This window comes from Phascolarctos cinereus, unplaced genomic scaffold, assembly GCF_003287225.1.
Source record: "Phascolarctos cinereus isolate Bilbo 61053 unplaced genomic scaffold, phaCin_HiC Scaffold_4;HRSCAF=312, whole genome shotgun sequence".
NCBI classification, from domain to species: domain Eukaryota; kingdom Metazoa; phylum Chordata; class Mammalia; order Diprotodontia; family Phascolarctidae; genus Phascolarctos; species Phascolarctos cinereus.
Genome location: NW_027555847.1, coordinates 458,169,076 through 458,186,980, shown reverse-complemented (window position 1 = coordinate 458,186,980; position 17,905 = coordinate 458,169,076). Strand labels below are relative to the sequence as shown.

The 17,905-nt window shown below is 40.6% G+C and overlaps 1 protein-coding gene across 3 annotated transcripts in view; it reads right to left on the bottom strand.

Annotated features, from left to right (window-relative positions):
• Nucleotides 1-560: 560 nt before the first annotated feature.
• Nucleotides 561-17,905, bottom strand: part of STAU2 (staufen double-stranded RNA binding protein 2) — a 431,723-nt gene continuing 414,378 nt past the window's right edge. For 2 of the 3 annotated variants that reach the window (XM_020971017.2, XM_020971014.2), the window contains exons 14-15: nt 3,328-3,416; nt 1,584-1,672 (exon numbers count right to left, since the gene is read on the bottom strand). In XM_020971017.2, the coding sequence (XP_020826676.1) occupies nt 3,373-3,416 (44 nt within the window). In that variant the 3' untranslated portion in view covers nt 1,584-1,672; nt 3,328-3,372. Of the gene's footprint in view, nt 1,673-3,327; nt 3,417-17,905 lie in introns of all 3 variants that reach the window. The other variant, XM_020971016.2, reaches the window with a different exon arrangement.

Genomic DNA, 17,905 nt, shown 5'->3' with positions numbered 1-17,905 from the left:
TTTTTGTAAGCCACAACTTAACAGATGTTTTGTTATTTCCATGAGCACATACCTTTTTGTAACTAGACCCATTTCATCTAAGGGTACCTAACCCTCCAAATACTGTTGGACTCCCCCACATGGGACCAATTAAAAATAACCCTGGGGTTATTTCCTTATGTTGCTGTTTGTTTACTCTCTGGTCGCGTGTGAGTCAGCCAGAGCATGACTTGTGGTGGTTTTGCTTGTGAAATCTTACATAATTGTACTCCTATTGTCACGCTGGGGTTGAGCAGTTAAATTGTATACTGCTTTCTTGTGGCATAAGATTTGAAAATCAATAAAGAGAAAGCGTACACAAGAAGATTACACTGCTTGGTCAAGGACACGGGCCCTGTGAGCTGTCAGGGAGGCCAGCCATGAAGTTTCATAGGCAAGGCAGCCTGTGTGTGGCACAAGCACCAAGGGCATTGGTCATTACGTTACTTTGTGTCATGACTAGTCAGGGAAGTGATTTTTTTCATTACTTCATTAGGTTAATATTTTAAATGAGAGTGAAAGAAAAACAACAACAACTTGCACATGGACTGACATGGTTTTACTGTTTGGCCACATGTGCAATCCCAACATGTGGGTACAGAATCAGGGTGCAGCTTTAGGTTCTCACAGGGCCAAAATCATCTTTACATTTCTTTCAACACTTTTTTTTTGTCTTTCCCACAACATTAATTATTTTATTTCAACGCTGTCTACGGTTCCAGGTCAGAATTCAGTTACTAAAAACACTCAGTTGAATGCAAACAGTGGTTTGATACAACATACAAAATGGGTGTGAGATGTGTTTCACACAACAGACAATGGATTCAAGGGGAGAACATTCCCTCAGAGGCAAGACGCCTCATTAATTGCTAATGGAATTACGGAACTCAAATATCATAACTGCTTTTACCTGGAGTATATCATAACTGATTCTTACTAACATCAGTTCATATTTGAAGTAAATACTTGTCATGATTTAAGACTTTTTTGCATACAACTCTGAGTAGTGCATCTTAATGTCATATATATTCATATTGCATGAAGAATGCATGTGATTGCATAAAAAGATGAGCTGTATGACTATATATGAAGACAACAACTACAGTTTTCACAGCACTGCCATTGGTTAATTTTAAAGTATTCAAACATTGTCTTTAAAAAAAGAGTTGAACTTAAAACTATACTATGAAAAAAAATCATCCTAAGTGAACCAAATCCATCCCTTTCTTCACTATTCATAGATTTTAAACTTGATCTCTTTTTTTCTAACACTTTTCCACTAATTGTTATTTTAAGCTCCAGTAGCATGATCTGATTTCAGCTGCCTCTGGGCAAATGAGTTATGATTTGATATCAAGTTCCAAGGAAAATGCTCAAAGTTTTATTTTTCCCCAGTTGAATAAACAGTACCATGTATATTATCTCTTGTGTTAGAATAGTGTTGTCTTCACATAGGACTCAAATAATGGTATTAGTCATTCATTTCCTTGAACACATACACCCTATTGCGTGTTGACAGGTTTATAAGGATGCAGTGGCAGCCGTGGGTGCTGGCGAGCTCTAGACGACAGCCTTTGAATCCTTGCAGTCATGAGCCGCGGTGCCTGAGTTAGTCTGTTTATTGTCTGCTTTCTCCCCCAGATGCTTGGCTTGTCTGAAAGATTAATACATTAACAAGAGCTTAAGGTCCAGGGTTGCACATCTTAAGACATGTTTATTAGCAGATGGCACATAAGATTCAAAGGTCACCACAAAAGTGACATTTTAAAGTGAAACAACAATATTTATGCTCAGATAGTCTGCTGATGAGATCATGTGGAAATGTTTTTGATTAAATTAACTTATAAATAGTTGCCAATCTATAGAAAACTTAAAATGCCATTTCTGTCTTCCATTGGTTTTCTAATCTTGTTATTATCAATGTTGCACATTTTATCAAATACTATTTGTTTCCTACATTTCTACATTAACCATAGAATAAGTTTACCAGGATAATATATAACCCTATAAGTACAATTTTCTAAAATATTTTAAATATCCTACAATTGTTCTCTCACAACATATTTCATAGCAAAAATCTAGGAAATGATGCTTAAAACCTGGAGTACTATTATGTAAGCACAATTGCTTTCAAAATTTTCAGGTAATATTGACTATCTATGGACTACAAGTTTAATTTCTCACATGGTATAACATAACAAAACATCTAATTAAAATAAAAAAAGATGAAGTGAACTGCAGAACCAAGAGAAAGAAACCATTTATTTAGTTGTTTTCTGTTTCAATCAGCACCAGCAAAACAAATGGTGCCATTTTGGCAACACTTCGGGTGTGGGAGGGGAGAGGAGGTGACAAATTTGGACAGTGGATGTTAGCAAAGGTGAGAATTATCTCTTCCCAACTTCTTTGCCTCATTTCCCTATTATCCACCCCCACTCAGAGTTTGCTGAAAGGGCAATCTGAAGAGATTGCCTTCTAAATATTTAGGGTGATCATTTCTCATGTCATACTTATTTCTAATCATTCTATTTGCTTTCGGTATGTTTTGTGTTAATTCATCAAAATCTGTACATTAAAAAAGCAAACACTAACCCACAAAAATTAAGATTGATAAAGACAAAATATTTATTAAAAAAACCAAGATGATTACGTGTTAGTTTTAGAAGAGCAAGAGGATTATGTTGGAGTCACAGATTCAGCTGTGGCTGAGGGTTTAGAGACTGTTTAATCCACCACCTCATTTGATAGGTGAGCTCAGGGAGGCTGGATAACTTGCTCAAGGTTACACATGTAGTAAATAACAACTGGGATTCAAACCCAGCGTCCCTGCCTCTAAATCTTGCAATCTTTCTCCTCTACTATTCTCCTTCCCCCCATTCCTACCCCCCCAACCTTTTACATGTTTTTCAAGAGTTAACAAAGTTTACATTAAATTGTTGAACACATAGGCATAAAAATCCAGAGATAAATATCAATACAGCTACTCAAATCTTTCACAAATCATTAATAGGAGATCTGTAAGTTGTTTTGGTTATTTCCATTACCTTAGATACACTAAGTAATTTAAAAAGCCATTAACATGATTTTGAATCCTGAGGCAGTTCCCTTTAATTCAGTATGCATTTACTATGTAGATATGTGCCCAGCACTGTGCTAGGGGCTTGGGATATGATGACAAACCAAAAAACAATCCTTGCCCTCAAGAAGTTCATATTCTTTGAGTGGATCACACTTGTATGAAATACCTTTTACAATCATAACTGAAAAGAGAATATCAGAAACCAGAGAAATGACAGAGATGGTACCTACTGTTCAAATGATCCATTTTCAATCTTCATTGCCCCTTCTAGTGGATCAAGACCTTGCTCTGAAAACTGTTTCAAGGCATTTAAAGCAGCCTAGAAAAGAACATTGTGAAAAATTCACTAATTTTAATACAGTAGGAATAACATTGTACATTAAACCAAGCACCTTTTGCCATTCTGAATGCCCTTTGCCAACTTAAATACACTTATGACTATATACCCAAATAATATCTGGGAATGTATATATGACATACATTCTGTTTTTATATCACATTCTGAATCTTTGCTTCCCCCCTCCACTATGATTCCCTTGTAATAAAGATTTAAAAAGAAAGGGAGGGAAAAAAAAACAACTACTACATCCACCACATCTGATAATACATGCAATATTCCAGGGAGTGGAGACACTTCGGGTGTCCCCCAAATCTTCAAGCTTTAATAGCTTACAGCTGTGCTAATACTTTTGGGACATCCAAAATTTTGGAAGGCTAAAAAGAGAGCGTTTTCTATTTGCTTTTTACAGTGGAATATATTAATTGGTGAGACACAGTAGATACAGTGTTAGAGCTGTGAGGATTTTCCTCGGGGCAAAGGGTCCAAGACCCAGATTTACATAGAATATAGGTTATTCTCTAGCATCTGTGCAAACACCATTAGAGCTTTTATTGGTAAATGCAGAGACAACTCACTTGAAGAGGAAGTATTCTAAGACATCTTTCCGAGGTGGCATGTTTGTCAGTGAAGGCTGCAGAGTAACATTCTCTTTCTTTTAGCCTTACAGACTGAGCTTTTCATTTGGATGGCATTCACAGCAGCAGCTCCCCCTTTACCTAGTTCTAGTGGTAGTCAGCTCACTATTATTAGCAAGAGAACTACAAAACGGATAATGGCTATATGGAGTAAATAGTGTTGTAGAAGGAAGAAGAAATCTGTGAGCTCATCCAAGAGGTTTTGGGAGGCACAACCTTCCACAAGGGCTAGATATTTCTTAGGTGCCGATATACTTTATGATGCGTGGGTTGGTGAAGGGTGTTGACAGGATGGTGGAGTCTAGGCTGGATATCTGGGAGGCACCAAAAATGCAATAATGATAAGATCTACATAACTTGTTGACACTCTTGTGCACTTTCCAAACTGTTATTTCTCTGAGTAAGAATTCAAGTCTCCCCCCACCTCCAACTTTTTTTTTTCAAAGCTTGATTAGAAACTTTCTGTTGAGTCCAGAATAGATGTGAGCAGTCAGGATTGTTTTTATCAGTTGGAAATCCACTGCTGCACACTCTGGTCAGCTATAAGTCAGCTATAAGTGGCTTTGAACAACAGCTGACACCAATAATCTTTAGCAGCATTTCCCTAACTTTTCTTCAGGGGCAACTAGGTGGCACAATGGATAGATTGCCAGGGCCTGGAGTCAGGAAGACCTGAGTTCAAATCTGACCTTAGACACTTACTAGCTGTATGACCCTGGGCAAGTCACTTAACCCTATTTGCCTCAGTTTCCTCATCTGTAAAATGAGCTGGAGAACGAAACAGCAAACCACTTCAGTATCTCTGCCAAGAAAACCTCAAATGAGTTAGGCATGACTAAACAACAACAAATTTTTCCTTCTTTGTTGGCTTGAAGCCTCTACTTGTGCCCTTGATCCCATCCCTTCCTATCTCCTCCAGAAGTTTGCCTTTTAGATCACTCTAATTTTACAACTTTCCTTATCCACTGTTTCTGCCGCCTACAAACATGCTCAGATCTCCCTATTCTTAAGCTCATTATCTCCCCTCCTTCCCCCTACCCCCATCCATTGCCAGTTTTTTTTTTCTGTTTAACTTCCCTCTTTCTGTCAAGGGTACCCCCATTGCTCTAGCTGCCTCATAGAATAAAGACCTGGATTTGAGGATTTACAGAAAACTAGTACTTGGGAAGCTAGTATGAGCATGAACTTTATTACTGGGCAGTATAGCAAACACGCAAAAACAAAAGCACACAGATGAGACATTCAGCCACACATAGGGCCAGAGTCACTCATGTATGGGAGATGTATAGAGCAGCAAAATCTCAGACGGAGTACATGCTTAGAGAGGGGTCTGAGCAGGGAATTTTTTACCTTGAAGATGGGCTTGGTTGAGAACAGATAATCAATGTCAGATATGGGAAAGGAGCATTTCTAATGAGATGCAGAAGTGGTAGGGAGATTCCCCAGGGTGTTTATCAATACCAGCCTCTGGTGGGGAGTTTCCCAACTGGGACCAGAAATTGGTTGAGGGTCTGAATCTGTAATTGGGGAGCCCAGAAATGCATGCTGGTGGACAGCTGTTGGGAGCTGGGTCCAATCAGGAGTCATGATAGTTTACATATTTAACAGAGGGTCAGAACGAGTCAGGACAGTGGAAAAGTAAGTACAGGCCGTCTGTCATAGCTTCTGTGTTTATGGTCATTAGGACCACTTAGCCTAAGCGACTCCATAATTGAGTCCTATCATTTGTAACTACAAGATCAAACAACAGATTTCAAAAATCACGATGACAGCAACCATCCTTCTAGTTGTCTAGGTCTGCAATTTTAGCATCATCTTTGACTCCTTCTCTCTTCACCCCTCACACTCAATCAGTTGCAAAGTCTTATCAGTTCTATCTTGACAATGTTTCACATCAATCCCCTTATTTCCATACAGATACTGCCCTGGCTCAGGCCCTAATTACTTTGCATCTAGACCATTGCAATAGCCTTTTAATTGGCCAGCCTCCAGTCTTTTTTTCCTTCTCTCTGATGTCTTTGACATAGCCACCAGATTGATGTCCACAAAGCACAGTTGTGAGCATGTCACTCCTCTCCTCAAGAAGCTCCTGTGGCTCCCTTTTATATCTAGGATAAGACACAAACTTCTCATTCAGCCACTAAAGCCCTTTACCATCAGGCTCTAGCTTACCTTTTGGGGCTTACTGCACATTACTCTTCTTCAATCACCCCACATTCTAGCCAAACTGGCATGCCTGTGGTTCCTTGTATATGAGATCCATTTCCTGCTTTTGGCTTTTACACAGGCTGTCCACCATGCTTGGAAGGCATCCCCTCTTCACCTCAACTCCATCTGGTAGAATCCCTAGCTTCCTTTAAAGCTCAGCTCACAAACTAGCTCTCACAGTTAAGTACCTGGCTCACAGTCACTCCTCCCACCTTGCCCTCAAATAAAGTGGCTTCAATAAATATAAATACCCTAACCTTCTTCACCTGACCTCCTCCCCACCCCCCCCACCTCAGCTACACACAGTGATGGCCATACCCTTGATCTTGCCATCACCCATAAGTGTTCTGCTTCCATGTTCACGAACTCTGAAAATTTTTTTGTCTGATCACGATCTCCTGTCATTTTACCTCTTCCTCTGCCTTGGGAAAGAAGGACTATAAACCCTATCCTTTGTCCTCACCATGACCTCCAATCCCTCTGCCCCTCAGTTATTTGTAGGCCATAACACTGGTACTGGCTACACTCTCTTTTCCTCCCCAACTTGAACCTTTGGTGAATCAGTTCAAATCTACACTGTCCTCTTCTCTTGATTCACTTGCCCTTTATCCTATCAAAGACCTTGACCTGCCAAGCCTCTGCCTTGGATCACTCCCTCCATCTGCTGCTGAATAAAGCTGGAGAAAATTATGAAGCCATGTTGACTGGCTTACATACAAATTTAGGTGACATAATTTCAACTGAGCCTTCACTACGGCAAGGCAATCCTTATACATCGTCCTAATCAATTCACTATCCCGCTTCCCACAGCTACCCCTCCCCTCACCCTCTCAGCTGAGAACATGATCTCATATTTTACGGAAAAAATGGAGGCCATTGGCTAAGAGCTCCGTCTACTCCCTTCCTCATCTTATGTCACCCAGGTGCCTTCTGCCACTATCTCTCCTTCACTCCTGTCTCACAGGAAAATGTGACTTCCTCCTTGCCAAGTCTAACCCTCTACAAATGACCCCAGATCATCCCATATTCTCCAGCAGACTGCCCCCTTTATGATCCCTACTCTGTCACTACTGTTCAATCTCTCCCTGTCTACTGGCAGCTTTTCTACTGCCCACAAACATGCTACAATCTCCCTTATCCTAAACAAACCTCCCATGATCTATCTATCCCTGATAGATATTGTCCCCTATCTTTCCTCCCTTTTATGACTAGCTTCCTTGAGAAGTTTGCCTACAATTTATCCCTCCATTTCTTTCCACTCACTCTCTTCTCAACATGCTGTGGTCTGGTTTTCGACCTCATCATTCAACCAAAATTGCTCTTTCCAACATTACCAAGGACCTCTTAAATGCCACATCTAATGGCCTTTTTTCAGTCCTCATCCTTCTTCATTCTGTAGCCTTTGTCACCGTTGGCCCCCCTTTTCTCCCCCAAACTCTCTTCTCTCTAAGGTTTTTGTGACACTGTTCTCTCATGTCTCCTCTTACCTGTCTGACTGCTCCTTTTCAGTCTCTTTTTCTGTATCTTCAGTGAGATGCTAACACACTTGCTAACTGTGGGTGGCTCTGGCCTAGGCCTTTTCCTCTTCTCCCTCTATATTATGTTACTTGGTGAGTTTATTAGCTCCCATAGATTCAATTAAATAACTACGATGATGATTCTTATCATCTTAGCCAACTCTTAGCTACTTATCTATCCCTAATCTTTGTCCTGACCTCTAGCCTTACATATCTAATTGTCTATTGGACATCTCAAACCAGATGTCCCATAGATATACTAAATACCTCACTCTCTCTTATCACACCCCTTCTCCAACCTCCTTACCAAATCTGCCAAGTCCTGTCATTTCTACCTCCAAAACATCTCTTATATTTGTCCCTTTCTGCTACTGCCACTGCCACCACCACAGTGAAGGCCCTCATCACCTCACAATGGATTAAAGAAATAGATTGCTGGTTGGTTTCCTTCACGCATTCTTCCCCACTCCACTCTATCATCCACTCAACTATCAAAATGATCTTCATAAAGTGTATTGGTGACCACTGATCAATAATCACCTCCAGTAGCTCCTGATGATTTTCAGTATCAAATTCGCTTGGCTTTGGAAGTCCTTTATAACTTGACTCCTTCCTACCTTTCTGGTTTTCTTCCATCTTATCTCACCCTCTGCTTCTCCAGCCCCCCAACTGTGTGATCCGGGGGCTTCTAGATTGTTTTTTTGCATACAACGCTCCACCCCTGACTCTGGGGAATTTTCTACCATGCTTGGAATTCTTTCCCTCTTCACTGTCTCCTCCTGGTTTCCCAGACTTCCTTCAAGTCTCAGCTGAAGTCCTATCTTTTACAATAAACCTTTTCGAGTCCTCCTTAATCTTAGTACCACCCTTTTGAGACTATTTTCAATTTGCCTTGTGTATATCTTGTTTCTACATATTTATTTGCATGTTGTCTCCCCATGTGAACTCTTTGAGAGTAGGGCTTTTTAAAATTAATTTATTTTTATTTTTCAACATTCACTTCCACAAGATTTTGTGTTCCAAATTTTCTCCCCATCTCTCCCCTCCCCCACCCCAAGACAGTGAGCATTCTGAATACCTCTTCTTCTATCACCCCCTTTCCTTCTCTTATCCCCTTCTATTTTCCTGCAGGGCAGGATACATTTCTATACCCCAATGCCTGTATATCTTCTTTCCTAGTTGCATGTAAAAACAATTTTTAACATTTGTTTTTAAAACTTTGGGCTCCAAATTCTCTCCCTTCCTCCCTCCCACCCACCCTCATTGAGAAGGCAAGCAACTCAATACAGGTTATACATGTGCCGTCATGAAAAACACTTCCGTAATAGCCATGCTGTGAAAAACTAACTATATTTCCCTTCATCCTATCCCGCCCACCAATTATTCTATTCTTTCCTTTGACTCTGTCCCTCCTCAAAAGTGTTTGCTTCTGATTAGCCCCTCCCCCAATCTGCCCTCCCTTCTATCACTCCCCCCTCTTATCCCCTTCCCTCTTATTTTCCTGTAGGGTAAAAAAGATTTCCATACCCAATTGAGTGTGTATGTTATTCCCTCTTTAAGCTAAATCTCATGAGATTCATTCATTCCCTCTCCCCTCCCCTCCTCTTCCCCTTCACAGTAAAAGCTTTTCCTTCCTTCTTTTATGTGAGATAATTTAACCCATTCTACCTCTTCCTTTCTCCTCCCAATGTAATCCTCTCTCATCTCTTAATTTTATTTTTTAGATATCATCCCTTCATATTCAACTCACCCCATGCCCTATGTCTATATATATTCCCTCCAACTACCCTAATAATGAGAAGGTTTCATGAGTTACAAATTAGATCTTACCATGTAGGAATGTAAACAGTTCAACTTTAATAAGTCCCTTATGATTTCTCTTTCCTGTTTACCTTTTCATGCTTCTCTTGAGTGTTATATTTGAAAGTCAAATTTTCTATTCAGCTTTGGTCTGTTCATCAAGAATGCTTGAAAGTCCTCTATTTCACTGAATGTCCATTTTTCCCCCTGAAGGATTATACTCAGTTTTGCTGGGTAGGTGATTCTTGGTTATAATCCTAGCTCCTTTGCCCTCCAGAATATCATACTCCAAGCCCTCTGATCCTTTAATGCAGAAGCTGCTAAATCTTGTGTTATCCTGATTGTGTTTCCACAATACTTGAATTGTTTCTTTCTGGCTACTTGCTGTATTTTCTTCTTGACCTGGGAACTTTGGAATTTGGCTATAATATTCCTAGAAGTTTTCCTTCGGGGATTTCTTTCAGGAGGTGAACAGTGGATTCTTTCCATTTCTATTTTACCTTCTGGTTCTAGAATATCAGGGCAGTTTTCCTTGATAATTTCTTAAGAGATGATATCTAGGCTCTTTTTTTGATCATGGTTCTCAGGTAGTCCAATAATTTTTTAAATTCTTTCTCCTGGATCAATTTTCCAGGTCAGTTGCTTTTCCAATGAGATATTTCACATTGTCTCCTATTTTTTCATCCTTTTGGTTTTGTTTTATAGTTTCTTGATTTCTCATAAAGTCATTAGCTTCCATTTGTTCCATTCTAATTTTTAAGGAATTATTTTCTTCAGTGAGCTTTTAGACTTTTTTTTCCATTTGGCCAATTCTGCTTTTTAAGACATTCTTCTTCTCATTGGCTTTTTGGGCCTCTTTTGCCATTTGGATTAGTCTATTTTTTAAGGTGTTATTTTCTTCAGTATTTTTTTGGGTCTCCTTTAGCAAGCTGTTGACTTGTTTTTCATGATTTTCTTGCATCACTCTCATTTCTCTTCCCAGTTTCTCCTCTACTTCTCTTACTTGCTTCTCAAAATTCTTTTTGAGCTCGTCCACGGCTTGGGACCAATTCATATTTTTCTTGGAGGCTTTGGATGTAGGAGCTTTGACTTTGTTGTCTTCTTCTGGTTGTATGTTTTGATATTCTTTGTCACCAATGTAAGATTCTATGGTCTGTTTTTTTGTGCTGTTTACTTATGTTCCCAGCCAATTACTTGACTATTAAACTCTTTGTTAAGGTAGGGGATCTGTTTCCAGTGTGGAGAATGTACCGTCCCAAGCTTCAGAGGTTTTGTGTAGCTGTTTTCAGAGAAACTTTTAGGGGCCTATAAATTTTCAGTTTTTCCAAGGTGGTACGATCAGAGGCAAGGTGTCTACTCCTTTCCTGGCCTGTGCTCTGGTCTATGAGTGACCACAAGCACTTTTTTCTGTCTTGGAACTGTGAGGAGGATTCCATCAGAACTACCACTATAAGCTTCAAAACACCAGCGCTCCTCCTCACCCCAGGACTGTCACCCAGAACTGCAACTGACATCTAAGCACAGGCAAAGCAAGAGAATCTTGCCTCAGCACCAGCAAAGAGATCCCTGCAATCCCTCTCTGATCAGCCACTCAATTCCCCCTCAGTCTGTGGGCCGAGCTCAGGAAGCAGCCACCGCCCCAGGGCTGTACCAGGACTGGGGCTGGGTCCGAGCTTCTCTCACCCACAGTTACATACTTTTCCTACTGATCTTCTTGGTTGTCTTTGGCATTTGTGGGTTGAGAAGTCTGAAAACCACCACACCTGCCCGTGATTCAGTTCCCTGAGGCCTGCTCCACTTTAGCTGAAGCCCTGTCTTTGCCTATGCAGCCCACATTGAACTGCCCTCCTCTCCCTGCCTGGCATAACAGACCTTTCCAATTAACCATCCAGGTTGTCTTGGGCTGGAAATTTGTTTCACTCTGTCTTTTTGTGGGTTCAGCTGCTCTAGAATTTGTTTAGAGCCCTTTTTTACAGGTATTTGGAGGGGTTTGGGGGAGAGCTCAAGCAAGTCACTGCTTTTGCAGTGGCTCCACCCCCAAGAGCAGGGGTTTTTGCGCCTTTCTTTTTATCCTCAGTGCTTAGCACATTATCTGGCATGGAGTAGGTGCTTAATAAATGCTTGTTGGTTTGTTGACTTGACTACAGGAAATATGTCCTGATCCCATCAGTTGCTAGTATTCTCTCTCTGTTAATTACTTTTTACATAGTTTGCATTAAATTTTCTGGGCACTTGTGGTTTTTACCCAGTGGGATAACAGAGACTGTTTTAGTTTTGTCTTTGAATACCCAGAGCCTGTCATAGTGCCTCATACAAATGTAGGTACTTAATAAAAGCATCTTTGACTCTGTGATCCTCTGTGAAAAAGATGAGCTCTGTTTCATCGCTGGTCAGCACTGGTCAGAGTGGCATGACACTCAGAGTATTTTCTCATGGTCAGAACTGGTCACTCTGGCCTCAGAGATATCCTCTGTGTGTATGTTTGATTCATAATTATCATCTAAACCAAATTATAAACAATTGAAGACTAGTATATTACTCAGTAATCACCCCATTTTTTAACCTCAAGGGGGTCAAAGCTCGATCATTCATTTTACTAGATTTGGCACTGACTTGTCTGATTCCACAAATCAAGTCTACCTTGAAAGGACAAAGAAGTAAAATTTTAATCCAAAAATCTTTTGAGCCACCACAGCACTATACAAAGATGTGTGTGGTAATTACTTTGCAGTGGAGAAGATTTGTTAATTTTACGTTGTTTTCTAAAAATAGCTATACTAATTTATAGCCACATTTTACATATACAAACACCTAGGAAATAAAAGAATAAATCAATTCATTAAGGACATTTGCCTGCTCCCTGAAAGGGCCCATCAGGTCACTGACTTTAGACACATTCAACCTTGGAACACAGTTTTCATTAACTTGACCAACTCCGAATCCTCTGTTGATATTAATGCAATGTTAAGAAATGTAGAGGAAGGCCTTTACCATGTTGAGGAGATCAACATATATGGAGGATTTATAGGACATGACAAGAGCTACACATGAAAAAAAGCTGTTGATGGGAGTGTACACATGATGACATCACAGATCTACCAAAGTATTGACCACGAGGCACAGGACAGGAGACTTGTGTCTTCATCAACTGACAATGTCCCAGGCCTGCTCACAAACTGGGTTTGGAGGTCTCCTTTCTGTCTCCCTCAACCAATCTATTGCTCAAGAGCCTATGGACTGTTTTGCCTTGACTTAATGCAATAACATAGCTATTTATTAGTACCTTGGTAGGACGAGGGTGTTGCTCTGGCTGCACTTGACTTTGTGTAGAACCAAAGCCTCAGATTCCAGGTCTCTCACCTCTAGGACCACAGCATAAGAACCACAGCAATGTTTCTGACACCAGGGATAAAACTTGACTCCACAATACAATCAAGGAATCTTTGGATGGAACATCACCTCAACTCTCTAGGGTTGAGGCAAAGGAGTTTTCAATCAGACCACTGGGGCACCTGATCACAAGGTATTTATAGATTCACATACCTGACCCAATATCCCATCTTCCCTGGTGCTTAAGAAATAACTGATGCTATTTTTACCATCACATGACCCTAAGGAGTGGATTGTTATGCCAAAAGTCAAATGGCATTGCCTCCTCATCTTATGGCTAACAAACTCCTATCTCTTCCTTGTCAAAGAGCTGGGATGTCAAATTGCCACCTACCTAGGTGAAAACGGTTTTCACTACCCACTCTTTCATCCCCATCTACCTCAGCCCTTCTATGTTATTATCCTGCTCTGCCCTCCCTTTCCAGTGGACTTTCTGGAATCTTCTATTGTAAGCACATTTCCCTTCATCTCCTGTTACTTTTACGTCTCCTGCATTCATAGGTACCTGATTCCCCTCAGAAGGCATTATATCACTGGCCACCTTCTTTAGCACTTGATGTACTTTCTTTCATGTTCCCCAACAAACTAGGCTAGGAGAAATGTGCAGTTTCTTTGCTCATCATTGCCACTTCCAGACCTTCTAGCCATTATCAGTCAGTAGCCTCTACTCTTTTAGCGTTAATCCTATCCTGTTAACATTATATATTATATTGTATCATATCATATCATATGATATCATATTATATCATATTGTATCATATTGTATTATATTATATTTCTTGTCCTTATGTTAGTCATCTTCTGCTTTTTTTTTTTCAAGGAGTTCAGTGTTCCTCTCCACCTTAATTCCTTGTCCACTCTGGGATTTCAAAATGCATATTGATGACTATGGTAGATCAATCATTAAAAATCAGGGGAAAGGGGCATTGCATGTTACTGCAGAAGTGGTGGAACAGCTCTTCATTTGGGCCATGATACAGCAATTCCATTGTTCTCAAGATGTGCTTCTAACCCAGCTCCTTTGGCTAGAGATGGGCAACATTCCCCAGCTCAGCAATGTGGATAGCCTACATAGCTGTCAAAGCCTTGATGGCTGGATTTCTTATACTTCATGGCAATACTGCCAGAGATTCCAACAAAGTGCTTGCAATCAGGTGCTTCAGTGTCATTGGAAGACTGGAGAAATTTGGACATTGAGGAAATTAGGACATTAGTGTAAAGTTGCTGATTTAAACTGTTAATTTTTGGTTCTGCATCTTGCAAAGAAGCAGCAATTCTGGACACAAATGAGGCACTTAGGTTTGGTGAGCCCAAGAAAACTCTACTACAATGCCTCCTCAAACATCCTTGATTCCTTCTTTATAAGCCTCTTCAATTTCCAGGACCTGTACTTTCACTACAACTCAGCCACACAAAGGAATGGTTATAGCCTTAATCTTATCTTTGGTCTCACCTCCATCATTTAAAACATTGAAATTTCTCTGACCACAATCTCCTGTCTCTCCTTTTCTTTTTTCTTAATATAAATTTATTTATTTTTAGTTTTCAATACTCATTTCCACAAGTTTTTGAGTTCCAAATTTCTCACCCCTCCCCCCAAGATGGCATGCATTCTGAATACCCTTCCCCTGGTCTGCCTTCTTCTATCTCTCCCCCCTCCTTCTCTTATCCCCTTCCCCTTCTATTTTCCTGTAGCAGGATAGACTTCTGTACACCATTTCCTGTATTTCTTATTTCCCAGTTGCATGTGAAAACATTTTTTTAAAAACGTGTTTTTAAAATTTTGAGTTCCAAATTTTCTCCCTTTCTCCCTCCCCACCCCACCCTCATTGAAAAGGCAAGCAACTCAATATAGTTTGTACATGTGCAGTTATGCAAAATACTTCCTTAGTAGATATGTTGTGAAAAACTAACTCTATTTCCCTTAATCCTATCCTGCCCTCCCATTTATTCTGTTCTTTCTTTTGACCCTGTCCCTCCTCAGAAGTATTTGCTTCAGATTACCCCTTTCCCAATCTGCCCTCCTCTCTATCACCCCCTGCTCTCTTGTCCCCTTCTCCCCCTATTTTCCTGTAGGGTAAGACAGATTTCCATACCCAATTGAATGTGTATGTTATTCTCTCCTTAAGCCAAATCCTATGAGAATAAGATTCCTCATTCCTCTCACCTTCCCCTGTTTCCCCTCCACTGTGAGAGACTTTTCTTTTCTGTTTTTTTGAGATAATTTACCCCATTCTACCTCTCCCTTTTTCTTCTCTGAGTATCATCCTCTCTCATCCCTTAATTTTATTCTCCAGATATGACCCCTTAATCTTCAACTCACCCTGTGCCCTCTATCTATCTATATATACATACATACAATTTTTTTCCTTCAACTACCCTAATACTGACAAAGTTCTCATGAGTTACAAATATCATCTTTCCATGCAGGAATGTAAACAGTTCAATCTTAATAAGTCTCTTATGATTTCTCTTTCCTGTTTACCTCTTCATGTTCCACTGGAGTCCTGTATTTGAAAGTCAAATTTTCTGTTTAGCTCTGGTCTTTTCATCAGGAATGCTTGAAAGTCCTCTATTTCACTGAATGACCATTTTTTCCCCTGAAGGATTATACTCAGTTTTGCTGGGTAGGTGATTCTTGGTTGTAATCCTATCTCCTTTGCCCTCCGAATATTATATTCCATGCCCTGCGGTCCTTTAATGTAGAAGCTGCTAAATCTTGTGTTATCCTGATTGTGTTTCCACAGTACTTGAATTGTTTCCTTCTGGCAGCTTGTAATATTTTCTCCTTGACCTGGGAACTCTGGAATTTGGCTACAATATTCCTAGGAGTTTTCCTTTGGGGATCTCTTTCAGGAGGAGATCTGTGGATTCTTTCAATTTCTATTTTGCCCTCTGGTTCTACTATATCAGGGCAGTTTTCCTTGATAATTTCTTGAAAGATGATGTCTAGGCTCTTTTTTTGATCATGGCTTTCAGATAGTCCAATAATTTTTAAATTCTCTCTCCTGGATCTATTTTCCAGGTCAGTTGTTTTTCCAATGAGATATTTCACATTGTTTTCTAATTTTTCATTCTTTTGGATTTGTTTTACAGTGTCTTGATTTCTCATAAAGTCACTAGCTTCCAATTGCTCTATTCTAATTTTTAAGGAAGTATTTTCTTCAGTAATCTTTTGGACTTCCTTTTCCATTTGGCCAATTTTTCTTTTTAGGGCATTTCTTCTCTCATTGGCTTTTTGGACCTCTTTTGCCATTTGGGTTAGGCTGTTTTTTAAGGTGTTATTTTCTTCAGTATTTTTTTGGGTCTCCTTTAGCAAGCTGTTGACTTGTTTTTCATGATTTTCTTGCATCACTCTCATTTCTCTTCCCAGTTTTTCCTCTACTTCCCTTACTTGCTTCTCAAAATCCCTTTTGAGCTCTTCCAAGGCCTGGGACTGATTCATATTTTTCTTGGAGGCTTTGGACGCAGGAGCTTTGATTTTGTTGTCTTCTTCTGGTTGTATATTTTGATCTTCTTTTTCACCAAAGTAAGATAATATAGTCTGACTCTTTTTGTGCTGCTTGCTCATGATCCCAGCCAATTACTTGAGTTTTAAACTCCTTGTTAAGGTAAGAGTCTGCTTCCAATGTGGAGAATGTACTGTCCCAAGCTTCAGGGGTTTGTGTAGCTGTTTTCAGAGATACTTGTAGGGACCTGTAAATATTCAGTTCTACCAAGGTGGTATGATAAGGGGTGGGGGTGTTTACTCCTTTCCTGGCCTGTGACCACAAGTATTCCTTTCTGTCCTGTAACTGTGAGGAGGGGTTCCTCTCCACAGCCACTACAAGCTCCACCATGCCAGTGCTCCTCCTCACCCCAGCACTGCCGCCCAGAACTGTGACCCAGATCCACACATGGGCAAAGCAAGAGATTCCTGCCTTAGCACTGGCAAAGAGATCCCTGCAGTCCCTCTCTGATCAGCCACTGGATTCCCCCTCAGTCTGTGGGCCAGAAGCTCGGGAAGCAGCTGCCCCCCCCTCCCCCAGCCACACTCTTGGGGAATGGAGATGAAACCCCGCCTTCCTCTCTGACCACCAACAGAAACAGACTTTTCCCAGTGACCTTCTAAGTTGTCTTTGGCATTGGTGGATTGAGGAGTCTGGAAACCTCCACAGCTGCCCACGATTCAGTCCTCTGAGGCCTGCTCTAGGTTTGTTGTGGCCTGCGTGCCCACACTGTGCTGCGCTTCCAGCCTGGCACGATATACCTTTCTGATCAATCATCCAGGTTGTCTTGGGCTGGAAATTTGTTTCACTCTGTCTTTTTGTGGGTTCTGCTGCTTCAGAATTTGTTTAGAGCCATTTTTTATGAGTATTTGGAGGGGTTTGGGGGAGAGCTCAAGCAAGTCACTGCTTTCACTCTGCCATCTTGGCTCCGCCCCCTGTCTCTCCTTATCAACTGTGCTCCCCCCAACCCCACTTTCATTCTTGCCCTTAATCCCATTCCCTCTAGTTTCCTCTGGGAGGTTGGCCCTTTGATTATCCCTCATTTCAACTCTAATCTCCAATTTTTCCTTCCCTAATACCTACAACCATGGCTGGATCTCCTACATTCTTAAAAAAATCTTCAAATGACCTATCATCCCCTTAGCTACTGCCCTATAGCTCTTCTCTCTTTCACAGCCAAATTCCTAGAAGTTCTTTTTCACTCACTGCTTCCACTTCCTCACCTCCAAATCACCTTGACCCTTTGCATTCTCACCATTCAACTGAAACTGATCTCTCCAAGCCTACGAATTATCTCCAAATTATTAAATCCAATGACCTTTTCTTAAATGTCATTCTTTTTGACCCATCTGGAGCATCTGACACCTACTTTCTTGGATACTACCTCCAACCTTGGCTTTCATGACACACATCTCTCCTGGTTCTGTATC